This window comes from Eurosta solidaginis, chromosome 1 (genome assembly GCF_040869045.1).
Source record: "Eurosta solidaginis isolate ZX-2024a chromosome 1, ASM4086904v1, whole genome shotgun sequence".
In the NCBI taxonomy this organism is placed as follows: domain Eukaryota; kingdom Metazoa; phylum Arthropoda; class Insecta; order Diptera; family Tephritidae; genus Eurosta; species Eurosta solidaginis.
Genome location: NC_090319.1, coordinates 101,454,703 through 101,469,710, shown reverse-complemented (window position 1 = coordinate 101,469,710; position 15,008 = coordinate 101,454,703). Strand labels below are relative to the sequence as shown.

General features: G+C 39.0%; 1 protein-coding gene across 5 annotated transcripts in view; it reads left to right on the top strand.

Annotated features, from left to right (window-relative positions):
- The window catches only part of Dmtn (transmembrane and coiled-coil domain 2 protein Dmtn), a 131,072-nt gene that overhangs the window by 109,248 nt on the left and 6,816 nt on the right, over positions 1 to 15,008 (top strand). For all 5 annotated transcript variants that reach the window (XM_067759383.1, XM_067759378.1, XM_067759379.1 and 2 more), the window contains 9 exons: positions 1,009 to 1,197; positions 5,320 to 5,384; positions 6,440 to 6,609; positions 8,757 to 8,884; positions 9,183 to 9,366; positions 9,490 to 9,610; positions 11,383 to 11,487; positions 11,559 to 11,672; positions 13,625 to 13,800. In XM_067759383.1, the coding sequence (XP_067615484.1) occupies positions 1,009 to 1,197; positions 5,320 to 5,384; positions 6,440 to 6,609; positions 8,757 to 8,884; positions 9,183 to 9,366; positions 9,490 to 9,610; positions 11,383 to 11,487; positions 11,559 to 11,672; positions 13,625 to 13,800 (1,252 nt within the window). The remainder of the gene's footprint in view (positions 1 to 1,008; positions 1,198 to 5,319; positions 5,385 to 6,439; positions 6,610 to 8,756; positions 8,885 to 9,182; positions 9,367 to 9,489; positions 9,611 to 11,382; positions 11,488 to 11,558; positions 11,673 to 13,624; positions 13,801 to 15,008) is intronic.

Genomic DNA, 15,008 nt, shown 5'->3' with positions numbered 1-15,008 from the left:
AGACAAAACTGGATTGATTGCCAGGGCAGAGATATGCCAAATTGTTTATACTCCCAGCAATGAGACTATCAGCCAAAATCATTAAGAAAAGAGGACCTATAGATTCTCGCAGAACAAAAAATGGCACTCAAGATGGCACAACGCCGAACCCGGGTTGTATCGAAACCAAATTTGACCAATGAGCCACCCTGTCGAAAAGTGAATTGGTGTTAATAATAGTGGTCCCTACAGAAGACGTGAAAACGTCAAAACGCGTAGAAGGGAAAAAATTTTACTTTGCGTTAACAGCGAAAAATAGGTGATAGTTTGGCCAAACGAAAAAACATTATAAAAACATATATTTTTCGTATTTAATAAATAGATTCCCTGAGGAAGACACGAAAATGTGTCGAAACGCGTCGGAAATAAAAAAATAAACTTGTTTTATTTAATTAAATCGGCCTAAAAGCTCCAAATTCATATTAAATTATAAAAACATTTTTTTATCTGGGTGTATATTGTACTCGGCCGCCGTCTATCACACCGAATACCCTGGGTTCAAGCCCCGGGCAAAGCAACATCAAACATTTAGAAATACGTTTTTTCAATTGGAAAAAAGTTTTGCTAGCGAGGTCACCCCTAGACAATAGTTTGGCAAACACTTCGAGTGTATTTCTGCCGTGAAAAGCTGTTCAGTGAAAATTCATCTGCCTTGCAGATGCCGTTCGGAGTCGTCCCACCATTTTGAAGGTAAAACTAAAAGGGAGCACGACGCAAATCGAAAGAAAAGCTCGGTCTATATCTCCTCGGAGGTAGATTGCGCCTAGTATTTTTTTATATTGTATGCGCACCACTGTTTTTATGAGAGTTGACTAAAGTTAGTTCATAATTTGTTATTTTTTCGTTAAAATATTAAGTATAGCTTTAGCCAACGCACTAAGGTTGATCCCTTATTTTAGTTTTCTCAAAAAAAAAAAAAAAATAACACATCTTAAAATTAAATTTGTATCTTTCACTATTATTTCCTAGGCACAGATGATCTCTGCTATCAATCGTTTGCATCCGACGAACAGGACAGCTCACAACTGGGCATTGATGGTAATAAAAAACCTCATCGCCGTCATGAACGCACCTCAAGCTTGCAAGCTATCGACCGGCTTAACACAAAAATCCAGTGTACAAAGGAATCTATACGGAAAGAACAGACTGCCAGAGATGGTGAGTAGAAAACGGTTTTATAGCATGCTGGCCTGCCATATGGAGGGTCATGGATTCCCTAGACTTTTATTAAGACTGCTCAATTGGTGCTTCACTGTCCCGCATATTTCAGCTGAACCCAAAAAGCGCATTAGCTATTTCCCCTTCCTGTTAACTGACATCTTTGAGAAATAAGTCAGGTTGTTCCACTGATATTTTTAACGTACGTTTTTAGCTTTCTGAACTGAATCATTTACTGACACCATTAACTTTCTGCTGAGTTCTTTTCAATGCTTCTTAAATGTTGTTTACCCACTCTTGCCTTTCTGTTGCACACGGTGAGCTTTGAATGCTAGCTTACTCAAAAGCAAGGCCGTTTTCAATTTTGTCGTGGTTATTTTGTAGCAGTGCTTTGCCCCGTTCAATTGGTTCGACCACTCACAAATTGTCCTCAATAGCCTCTAACGGGAGTCCAAGAAAACTTGCAGTTTCATATATGGTTGGTGCCATGTGGGGGCACATCATTGCAAGCAGGACATACATTATTTATGTCGGGATTCATTCTGGATAGCTAAGAGTTGGACCTGTTACAGTATCCGATCGAAGTTGAGCTAGACTGACGCCCGTCTCCCTAGGGAGAATGATATGCTCTTTTGCGAGTTCAGGGTATTTATATTTAAGAACGGGGTTCGTCGGGCAATTCCTAACATAGAGGTCAATTCATGAGGTTTTCGATATCAAAGCATGTGGTACTGTGTCGTGGAAGTCGGGTTTTGCATGTATATATATATATACCCTGCAGCGAATCGCACTACTTCCGAACTAGCGCAGAAGTATTATCTCATTAAGAGACGATATTGGTACTAATTATGCTAACAACTGATACCTTTAACATTACGATGTCCTACGAAATGGCAATTGCCCCTTTTGCAGATCTTCTTAATTGGTTCCACCGTAGGTGGTTCGGAAATAGGCGCTGCCTTTGATTGATTAATTTAAGTACATATTGGTCAAACTTAAGCGCTGTTGGTATAAAAATTTTGGCCAACTGTCCCGTTTTGCATCCAATTAGCGCCAGTTCGAAGATAGTCATTAATTTTCTCTACAGGGTAGCTCGTTCTGTTTCGATTGGCCCGTATTTTATTTGCCAAACTGTAAAGGTTAACGCGAACTCGACGCAAATTGGAAGAAAAGCTCGGCCTAAAATCTCTGTGGTGGTTACACTCAGAAAAAAATTTCTCCCGATTGAAGAAAAATGGGAATGAAATGGTACTTAAGAAATTTGTTCCTCATTCGCATAGCCAAATTTCTTCAAAATGAGGAAAAATTCTTCAAATTGAGGAATTTTTCCTCATTTTGTAGAAATGTTGGCCATGCGAAGAGGAAAAAATGTCTTAAGTGCCATTTCATTCAAGTTTTTTCTGAGTGTATCGCTCCTTGTATTTATTTATTTTTATTTAGAATGTTTACCCACTCAGTGTGCTCCATGAATGCGTCCGCGTTTGCTAAAAGAGCTAATCTTTGGAATACATCTACTTTTGGATTACACGCATAAGCAGTTGGGCGATTTAGTTTCAAGTATTAGATACGACCTTTCAAGGCATCCATCTCGGCTTCTATGTTATCTTGCCGACGAATAGGTATCTCCTTAGTTGGTTTATCTCGCGTCTTATGCTTCCAGCCGATATGATATATTAACCTTCTCTTCTTTTTGTTGTTTCGCTCTATTCAATAGGTTGGGCCATACGGATGGTGCTGTTAGAGGCGTAGGTTCCATATTACAATTGCAAAGATGGTTGGGTTCATGTGGGAACATATCGCATGTCCTTGCCTTCTTCGAGTTAGTAGTCTCTTTTGCCTCTTCTATCGTAGTTGCTGCTTTCTTCACATCAGGATTAAAGACAAATTATTTTAAGTTGACGCCCATAGCTTCTCATAGTCGTGATTGGAGATCAGATGTATAACCGGTTGCAAATAATCCAGTTCCAACTCCTTAATTGGTTGCTGTATCTTCCATTCACTGAACTTTTGCTCTACTTTTAATCCTGAAATTTATTCTACAATTCCTCTTCAGACATCAGTTGTGACGCTTTTGATGATTTCTAACTTATTTTATCGGTTTGTGGAATTCAATTTCGAAACCGAAGTTCACTAACGACTTAAGTTTTTAATTTTCTAATATGTTTTTTAAACTAAAAGAAAAATATTACCCCCCTGAGTAAAGTTCTTTATGGACGTTTCTTATAATTATGTTGCTTGAGGTTTACGTCTTACCCTTACTTCCCAAACTTCTGGGAACATTTTTCTATTCGGTAACCCACTCACTAGTGACCTCATATGTTTTTTATAAATTTCATTCTCTTCTCTTTCTCTTCTTACGTCACAATGGGGTCTATTTGAGCCACAAAATCTGTAAACGGGTGCGGTATTATCACCAATGCTGTGGACGGTGGTCATCAACCACTTACTTAGGCGGTTCGATAGAAGACCAGGCTTCGAGAAAGCTTGAGTGCAGGCCGTATGATCCATCAAGCAATATAGCGCCATCAAATATAGGGCGAACAGAATACATGGTTTCGTGCCTGAGCTGCGAATAAGAGAACTTTTAGGCCATAATAAAGCCGGGGGGTTGGCCCAAGATGAGTGATCCTCCGGCTAAGAAAGTTGGTTTTTTATCGGAATGCTCCTACGGAAGCAGAGGATAAGGGCGGCCACACTCCGCGGGAAGAACCAGGTGGAAAACAATTAAGTTCTCTTGGTGTTACTAATTGGTGCCAGTTAGCACCGCGAAGAAGCGGCTGCATGGCCGGGCCATACATATATAATTGTTTCCGGTCGTAAAAGGCGGTAGCGAAAAGGCCGATGAGTAGGCAAAGTAGGGTGCAGCGCTCTATAAACTGGTAGACGTCCCAATCAGCTTGGGAGAAATGAAAAGGAGACAGTAGTTACATATGATCCATTAAGCAGGATGGACGTGGACAGAAGTCGTGCCTCGCTGTCGCAAGGTCAAGGCTCCAGCTTCTAAGGGTGGCAGAGTTGCCACATCTTGAGGCAGCAATTAAGCTAGGTCCTTGAAAACTTCTATTATTTGCCAAGAAAACGAAGTTATGCTATTCTGGCAACCCTATGGGCACATTCAGTCTATGTGAGCTCTTTATTGACTGACCAGTTCAACATTACCTAACCTAGCCTTTCACGTCACCAAAAGTGTAACGTGCACTACCCGTAGCCCCGTTCCAGAGCGACGGCGGCAGTACGCTGTGAATTTGAAAGAATCTTTTACTCTATTGTTTATCAATAAAACACTAGTATTGGTAAAAGAGGTATATGGCTCAAGTTTAAACCCCCAGCGGGGGAATATAACCGCTGCAGGGATGCTTGTCGTAATAAGCGACTAAAATACCAAACTGATTCAAGGGCTTATGTAGCGTAACTCTTTTAAGGGGTTTCCAGCGCAATTTATAGCTTCTCCAATCCGATTGTTAACCTAACCTACCTGTGGCGAATACTGTTTCTTTAACAGCCGAAGCTCTTGCGACCTCAAGTTCCTCATGGATCTAGGGGGTGGGCGGGGGGTTTTGGCCCTGAAGGTTTTATTTAGTCATTTAATCGTTCCCGAGATGGTCGGGCTAGCACCTTAATGGTGCTTGTTACCGGTGCGTACCCGATCAGGGAAAGAACCATCATCATTTTTATCAATACCTTCCTTTTGCTCCCAGCTAAACATTGCTTTATGCCATTTCTTTGCATTCACATCCATCATCAGGGAAGTTACACATTCCCTTCTAAGACTGCGGATGTTAGAGCTTATAGGGATCAATGTTCAATCATTGCTTGTAGTCAAACCATTATTGCTTCTTGCTATTCAAGATATTCCAAAGATAGAATTTTTACAATGAGAATAGAACCAAGAATTGACTGCAGAAAAATTATTTGCAAAATTTTTCATAATTTGTGCTCAATGATTCAAAATTTTTTTTAGCGATGGAGTCACCGGAAGGATAATATGTCACCGTTCTTTTTTAAAACCCCAATATGCCGTATGTTTCTCTGATATATACCGATACAAAGCATCAGCTAACCCAACAACAATTCCAGTCATACATTAACAATGACATCATTGATTCTTATTTTTTTTTACAGATAATGTGAACGAATATTTGAAATTGGCGGCGAGTGCTGATAAACAGCAATTACAAAGAATAAAGGTGAGTTCTCCGAAATCATAAATGGAATTTATTGCAGGTGAATTCAGAAGAGGTGGTGATGCATTCTTGTGAGAACTTTGCTTTAGTTGGATATTTTAGTTATAGAAAATATCCCAAAGAATTTCGGTGATTTCGCTGAAAATATTGGCCTTAGTTAGACCCTCCCAAGCCTGTTTTTAGAATATGAGAATCAAGTGAAAAACGCTAATGCGATATATCAGACATACTTTTAAAATATAGATCTTTTTTTATCGGTATGGTAATATGAAAAAACTCTTTCCACCAATTTGACCCCAACAAGTATTGGCGCTAACACCCAAAATATGGACCTTGATAAATCTGAATATACAATGTGGGTATCAAACGAAATGCGCTAAGAAGTTTAGCAATGAGCGTTATCTTTTTTTTTTAATATGCCGCTTTAAATATGCACCGGATAGGTCCTAAATCTGTTTTTTACAAATTGGAAGTAAACCAAAAAAAAAAAAGCGACAGCAGTATCGGGGAGCTTTCACTTCGATGTATGAAATATAGCTTGCAAATGTATACTGAAATCCATCACTGATTCGACAGCTAATTGAGAGCAACAAGGGAGATAAGGAATTCTGCTAACCCAGTAGAGCTTTCCCTCTTCCTCTGATACCAAACAAGAGTGTCGATAATAATCACTTCTTCGGACGAACTTTTCTCTTAAATAGTACAATGCCATCCCATCGTCTCTTTACACCGTTCAAGATTTCGAACTGTAATCGGGACGGGACGCCCAGAGAGGACTCAATCCAAAGCAGTAGTCACCAAATATGAAACTGTGGATGTGTTGGTAAGAGCAAAATAATCTTAGTGGTAGAGGATTATTCGTTGATTGACGAGCAACGTATGCACGCATGAGTGTTAACACTTCAAAAGTGAACTCGAATAATTGTTTCACTAGCTGACGACCTCTGCTCCAAAGCAGCATTTTTTGGCTCCTTATAACATGCTACACCAAAATGATTTCCTGTTCTGCTGGATATAGTAAATCTTAACACGATTTATTAACTTTTGTTGTCTTACAGGCCGTATTCGAGAAGAAAAATCAAAAAAGCGCACACAGCATTTCACAACTACAAAAGAAACTTGACAATTATACGAAGCGTGCGAAAGAATTGACAAATCATCAATACGCGAATAAAAGTCAACATCGGCAGCCACGCGAAGTGTTGCGGGATGTAGGCCAAGGACTAAGGTAAGCTTTGATAAAATATGTATTTAGTAATTTTAACAGAAACCTTTTATCGTCTGCTGAGAGGAAGATTTTTTTATCTGCGTGCTCGAAAATACCCCTACTCAGACATTGTTTTAGGAACGATCTACATATATCGAAATTTTGTTAAAACCGCCCTATCTATGGTTTTTTTTTTAATCTTTCTTTGCGATATAAACAATTTTTGAGACAGATTTGTGAAATGCATAGAACGCATGATTCAATTACAAGATCTTTGCTCGGCTGAAACATTTTTTGACAATTGACATCCGTTAACTGTGTTGTTTCTTTTCGATTTTTTGAAAAATATTAGTGGCAGAAAGAGAAAGCAATCAGTTTACAAATACCCGATAAGTACTGAGCTGCATAATTCCTTAGAACAATTTTTTTTAATTTTATGATGAATTTAATAACTATGCCATGATTTATTAGTGTGGCTGAACATAGGTAATTTTACGAAAAGTACGGACACAAAGGAATCGTATACTTCCGTAAGCCTATGAACATACGAAACCTAAACCAATTTAAAATTCATCATTCAACGTCCAAAAATTAGTAATAATGGCGATGCCATAACGAAATGTACTCATTGAGCATGTTCGGAACATTAGTCTCCATTTAAGACTTTGTAGAATCGCTTTTGGGCTATTCCGAGCTCGTGTACGGAATATTCTAAATTAACGTTTTATCCGGAACACTTCCATGAATACTTAAACGGAAAAGAGAAAACTCTAAATACTCCTTGTGTAGCAGGACAGCATAAATGCTTAACTCTTCTGTCAAAGTCGAGGCCGGAATATAAAGTTCTAAGACAAAAAGCCATCGTCTTTAATTTTTATTTATCAGTTCTTTGCGGCTGCTGAGTAGAGTATCACCCCATGTCGGCTGCCAGTTCGAAATCATCCTATCTCAAAATATTTTTCAACACTTTCATATTTCAGCATTTGCCACAAAAACGTCCTATATCAGAACTCCCTCTTATGCAAAATGCATTGAACTTATGCTCAGATAGGGAGTTTTTGAAATACAGCCCAATTCTAAATATTCGCACTGAATTTTGTTCTCACGGATTTTTTTATTCCCGCGGAAAAATTCCTCCAACTCTTTTCTCCTAGGGAGAACAATAATTGGGGAATAGAAATTTCGAATTTCCGAAGTCAGCTGTTTTGTCAATTAAAATTTCGCTGCGCATTTCTTATTTTATTTAAAAAATTTTAAAGTTTAATTATTGTTGCGAATTTGTTTGAAATAAAGTATAAACAATGCACAGTATTGCATTTCATATGGTATTCACTGAAATGTGTAATGAATTGGTACCACAGCAACATCAACAGAAGAGCATAAGAAGAAAAAGACGGCGGGATAACACAAATCCGCTGCAGTTACCTGCTTCCATTCAGCAAAGCAATTATCTGTCGGCCAGGTCGAGCTGAATTCGTGTTTCCTTGCGCAATTTCTGGATGACTGCATCAAATATACCAAGAGTTCTTCCGTTGCTTGTGATATACTTTTCGGCTTAAAATGAAGATTATTGTGGTAGAATGTACATATTTCAGCACAAATTTGTACAAATAAGTGTTCTTTTTTAAAAGAACCAATTTACTTTAACTATTTTGATGCATTCCCTTTAATTTAAGAAGTGAAAAAACTCCTAAGAAATGGCAGAGAAATCTCCCTCTCACTCACTTTAATAATACTTACTTTTCTCCCATAACCGGTTTTCGCTTTTTCGAACATTGTTTAGAATAAGAGGAAAGGAGAAGTGAAAAAACTCCTAAGGAATTTTTATTTAGAATACGAGAAATGGGAGAAAGGAAAAAACTCGCAAGGATTTTTTTTTAGAATTGGGCTGATAGTGTATTTTTGAATGAAATTCTGACGTACGGCATGCCCATTATCAATTCACGAAATATTTTTTTAGAAAATGAGTCATTTCCCCCAAAACCTGTTGACATTTACAAATTTATTATTACTACTAAATGTACTTTTCTACTACAATTTTCTCTGAAAGGGATTGAATTATTCCCCATTTTCCTGACTTGTCCTTTCCACTTTGTCGCCGATTTGTTGTTTCTGTTTAACTAGTTTTCCCATTTTACTTTTTTAAATAAATAATTCTTTCGGCACAGAAATGTCGGTGGCAATATACGTGATGGCATTACTGGTTTTTCCGGTTCGGTGATGTCCAAGCCGCGCGAATTCGCACATTTAATTAAAAACAAATTCGGTAGCGCTGACAATATTAATCAAATGTCAGGTGAGTATGCAAGATCATATGGGATAGCCTACTTTAAGGCTTATTTGATTTGCAATAAGCTTAATAACCTTTCACTCTGGCAAATTTATTAACATTTCACAATTTAACGTCGACGTAGAAATTTAGACAAGAGGACAATAAAAATTAAAAGTTAAAAATCTAAAATTGAATTTTGAATGTAATTTAACTATGTGATGCAAGCGAATACCCCCATTAAAGAATAGCCTCGCTTTTTGCTGATTTAAATAAAGAAAAAATCGTATCCTCACTTTCGTAAAACAACTCTTCCGTTTTTTAGAAGCTGAAATCAATAACATTAACTTGCCTGTCAATGCTGATTTGATTGGCAGTTCGACGCCGAATAATAACATTGCAGCCACTTCCACCGGTTCGGGTAATACGGGTGGCGCGGGTAGCGGTAAATTTAATAGCGATAATGGCAGTGAGTGCAGCAGCGTTACCAGCGAGAGTATACCAGCTGGGTAAGTCACACATACATGGTAGAGAATTTAGTTATAACTATTAATTATAAATATTAATAATACATGATGCACAATTTAAACTACATGCATTTATGGTTTTTTTTATACTTTGATCTTTTTCAGCTCTGGAAAGAGTCAATCGGGTGCGAGTCAGTATCATCTTGTGCTCAAATCCCTTTTAACCGAGTTAGCTGAACGTAAAGCTGAAATTGAAAAGCTAAAAGAGCGATTAGAACGATTAGAGGTGAGATTTAATTCCTGTTGGATTATACGGTCATAGATAGACTTGCCGCAGTAGCTTAACATATAGTGGATATGTGTTAGAAACATGGCGCACCTGGCTTTATTTTGCATAAAGTGGTTTAGGATAAGGTTTAGGTTGGGTGGCTTGTCGCCATGAGAACTTCTTACTTGAATGCTTTTGATACACGCTTCCAATGTTTACTGAGTCACTGCCTGACAACGATATAGTTACGAATGGGCAAATATCGAGCTTGGATATTTCCTTCGGAGAGTCCAATATGTCAGAGATATTTTCGCTTGCTCCCCACATAGGCTGAGCCTTAAGTTACTAGATGCTTCCACCATATCGTGGGTACAATGCCCTACTAATAATACAATTACCATGGATAGATGAACTTTAGTAAATTGTAATAGCTCCACCGAGCGCTTGGAGTCCAGAACAACTCGAACGCTGCAACCATCTTTTACACGTAACACACTGGCAAGAGTATGACCGTCTGAGGTAGATCATTTTCGGACATACATATGCAGCAGAACCACAACCTGGGACCGGGGTTAGGTTCAATACCATCCCGAGATAGGAGGGTATGGAACAGTCCAGCTGGAAGGAGCTGCTCCGAGGATGACAATTTCTGGTAGGAAATTACAGCCCTTGGTCGGGAAAAAATCCCGAGTTGCTCCGGTACATAGAACCCGCTGCCGTGGGAAGGTCCGCAGTTGTTCAAATTTCCAGTTTCCTTGGACTTCCGTCAGAATTGGCAAGAAGTAGAGAGCAAGTAGCCAGTGTTTAGCAATTACCTTTAGATAGCAGCGCAAGACAATCGAAGCCTTCTTCCTTCACATTAAGCTTTCAAGAGAGTTTGGACTTGTAATTAATATTATCAGACAGCATCAGCATCTCCCAATCGAGGCAGGTCGTTCACATATGTTGTTGTTGTTGTTGCTGTAGCGTTTAAGACACTCAGAGAAAGTTTTCGGGTTTAGGGGGTTAGAATATACCCGCGGTAGGTATGCCTGTCGTAAGAGGCGACTAAAATACCAAATAGATTCAAGGGGTTGTGTAGCGCAATCCTATCAGGTTGCCAGCGCAATATATAGCTTCTCCAAACCCTATTGTCTAACCTCACCTATCCGTGGCGAATCCTGTTACATTAACAACAGAGGCTCTGGCGACCCCGAACTCCTCATGGATCTAGGGGTGGGAGGACGGTATGGCCTAAGAGGTCGCATGTAGTCATAACAAATTGTTCCCGAGATGGTCGGGCTTGGTACCGGAACGTACCGGATCTGCATCCGGCGAAGGACCATCAACATCGATAACACTCCCCAAGACCTTCGGGGAGTGTCCTTATCGCTACAACAACAACAACAAAGTTTTCGGTAATTTTATCGATGTTCATGGTCCTTAGTCGGATATATATCCGACCCGACCATCTCGGAAACGATTTAATATGCCCACATTGAACCTTCTAGAGCATCCCCGACCCCTTTCCTCCATGAGGAACTTGAGGAAGCCACAGTATCGCCGGCTAATATGTGTCCCGATTCATATATGTAAGAGGTAAAATCAGGGGCGGACACTCTTGAATTTGCAAATGCTTTGAATTTAGCTCAGGAAAAGCGATATTGTGGAATAATTGTCCATATTTTTGTTGATCATCCAAAGTTTGATCGGAGCAGAAAATAAGTCAAATTCTCTTAACTTTCTAGAGCATACCCGTTTTACACACATTCGTTCATATACATTCATTGTTTTTATAAATTATTTTGCAGACTGCCCAGAAGGAATTTAATAACCTAACGGCTACACTGGAAAGTGAACGCTACCGCGCCGAAAGTTTAGAAGAACAAATAAACGATTTAACCGAACTGCATCAGGTTTGTGAAAAAAATATCTTCTCATCAAAATAACATATTATTAAATATTTGCAATTTTGCTTTTTTTACAGAATGAAATTGAAAATTTAAAACAAACAATTGCCGATATGGAGGAAAAGGTGCAATATCAAAGTGACGAACGTTTGCGCGATATTAACGAAGTTTTGGAAAATTGCCAGACTCGGGTAAGTGTGACCTAATTTTGTGGCTAAAAAGTGGTGAATCACTTCTGCGATTAAAAGAAGATTCGAAAAGAACTCCCAAAGTTATTTATTTATTTTTGATGGTAAAATACCCTTACGTCGGTAGAAAATGGCGCTCTGCATACGACCCCTTTAAAACTTCCTCTTTTGATCAACTATTAGTCTTTATATTATTATATTAAAGTGTATAATGATTTGTGATAGGGGTCCCTTGAAACAAATATAGGAACACGAAGAATTGGAGCTGGGTATATTTATAGACTTCGAAGCAGCGGCGCTCCTAAAACACTTACCTTCTTCTTGTAGGGATAAATACACTTCCCGAAGGTTTTGGCAAGTGTTATCGTTAATGATGGTAATTAAAGTACGAGCTCGACCATCTCGAGAACGATTTAATATAACCACGTCGAATCTTCTAGGTCATTGGATTTAGTGGCCTCTGCGTGAATCCACTAAGCCTCTTAAAGCGTTTGGGTCGCCACAGAGCGTCACATTGTACATACATACATCCGGTGGACATTGCGGGAAAGCCGGCTGTGGTCAGGTCATTCATCGGTGCATTGTGATATGTGCCTTTCTGACTTCCAACATTTCAATATCCTTACCAACTTCGACTTTATTATAGGGTGGACAGGCTGTTGTGTGCCGAAAACTTCCCTCTATAGTAGCTTCTGCTCAATCATTCCAATCTCCAAAGAGATCATCTTGCGCATTGGACTAGGAGTTCAGGGATGGTTGATGCGCGGGTTTCTGTCAGGAAGTCTATGTAAGCCACAATTTCAATCTGCCCATTACTGTAGTGCCTTCCAAGTGAATAGATGCTTCGCAACGATCTTCTAAGGTTCTTGGTCTCCGGAGTCCCTACAGTAAACACAAACAATTTCACTAAAGTCGCTTGACTGCTCATTTTAAAACTAATAAATGAAAACTTGAACCTCTTTTAAAACTCGTTGGAGGCATTGTGCAGACGTCTATATCAAATGTCAATATTTGAGTTCACACCCAATATTCGAGTTCAGACCCAATTTATCAGCAATAATTTGTTGTCAATTAGAGATCTTCATTAACTTTGGACTTAACCTGAGTCACAGATAAGTAATTAGTTCAAGGTACCGTCCGTGTTTCACGAGACTCTCTCTGTTCCGTTTAAAATCCTCGAAAATACTTTGAAATATTCTCTATCCTTTTTAGTTTACTCCATCTTCGAAAGAGACTTGCATAGCGAACTCTTCCTGCCAGCGGGGTAAGGGGACTTAGAATATACCCGCGGCAGGTATGCCTGTCGTAAAAGACGACTAAAATACCCAAATAATTCAAGGGTAGCGTAACCCTTTCTTGCCAACGCAATTTATAGCTTATCCAACCCATTTGCAAGCTCATCTATCCGTGGCGAATTCTGTTTCTTTAGCAGACGAGGCTCTGGCGACCCCAAGTACCTCATGGGACTAGGGAGTATAGGGCGGGTTTGTCTAGAAGATTCAACGTGGTCGTACAAAATCGTTCCCGAGGTGGTCGGGTTTGCATTTTAATGGTGCATATTACCGGAACGTGTCGAATCCAAATCCGGCAAAAGACCGTCAACTTCTATAAAACTGCCCAAAAACCTTCGGGTTTTTTTTGGTCGCTACATAAATTTCGGTTGCTCCTCCGCCAGCTTCTTTGCGATTTCTCGTCTCCATTTTCACTGGCCGTTGTAAAATTTAAATAATTTTAGCTAAATTATTGCAAACAATTTGGTATTTGTTTCTTTAAGTTTAAGGCATAACTAAATAAAAGAACTTCTGTCAGTCCCCTCATACAAACCGATATGTTTCAATTTATATACACTGTAGATTATTACGTCAGTTTCGCACACTTTTAATAGCTAAAATATATATTTTTAATAATAATATTGAATTCTAATTGTTTGCTTTTATTTTCTATGAAATCTTTAGATATCCAAAATGGAACATTTGTCACAACAGCAATACGTGACAGTCGAGGGTATAGACAATTCAAATGCACGTGCTCTTGTCGTTAAGCTCATAAATGTCGTTTTAACGGTGTTACAGGTAGTTTTACTATTAGTGGCGACGGCGGCGGGCATTATAATGCCATTCTTAAAGACTAGGTGAGTAATGAATTGTTAATTACGAAAAAGTATTAATTTGATTGATTTGATACTTTTGTGTGACATAAAGATATTGTACATACAGTTGTAAACAAGAACATAGCAGCAAACTATTAACAAATTTTATATAAATTTTTTGTTACATCCTATTTATTTTCGTTATACACTCTATACTTAGATTAATGAGTTTGGATGGAACTCTTGTTGTTATTGTTGTTGTTGTTGTAGCAGTGCATCACCCCATCCAATAGGTGCGACCACCCATTAATTGTTATCAATGTCCTGTAAGGGTAGTCTGGGGAAACTTGCAGTTTCAATAGGGTTGGACCAGAGACATAAGGGTGTTTGAGGCGTTTGCTCTACATTACAATTGAATAGATGGTTGGTGTCATATGGGGACACACTAAAAGCGGGAAATACATTGGGTGTGTCGGGGTTGATTCTGGATAAGTAAGAGTTTAACCTATTACGGTATACAGATCGAAGTGGGGCTAGAGTGACGCCCGTCTCCCTGGAAAGGTTGCTTTTCTTATTGAGTTTATTGTATTTGTCTTTAAGAACGAGGTTCACCGGGAAATTTCTGACACAGTGGTCCAAGATCTTTTTATGGATGTTTCTGAGAGCCCCTATGAGTGTAACCCCATTTACTGTGTAGCTGATACTATCGTTGCTGGGAGTATAAACCTGCCTTTTCCCTCCTAGCAGAACCTTGTTTTTGGCTACCATATCATTTAATAATCCATTGCATTCGTCCAATAGCCTGAAGTCATTGTGTAAGAGTGCAAGCCACGTAAAACTACCTGCTGTCAGGCATAATGAGGATACTCCTCGAGGATAAGCCTCTTCGTAGACATTCTCCACTTCAAACTTCTATGGCATGGATTTCTGCCTGGAAAATAGTTGGATAGCACCCCATTTGTATCGCTTTCTTAAAGTTCGGCCAATAGATTTTAACTCCCGATTTTCCGTCATCAAGTTTCAATCTATCTGGAACCAGACCTCTAAGTCGGGGTCAGCGGAAATGGATTCCTTGTTTGTTTTTTAAATATCTACATATACAATACATTGGGTTTGTCGGGGTTGATTCTGGATAAGTAAGAGTTTAACCTATTACGGTATACAGATCGAAGTGGGGCTAGAGTGACGCCCGTCTCCCTGGAAAGGTTGCTTTTCTTATTGAGTTTATTGTATTTGTCTTTAAGAACGAG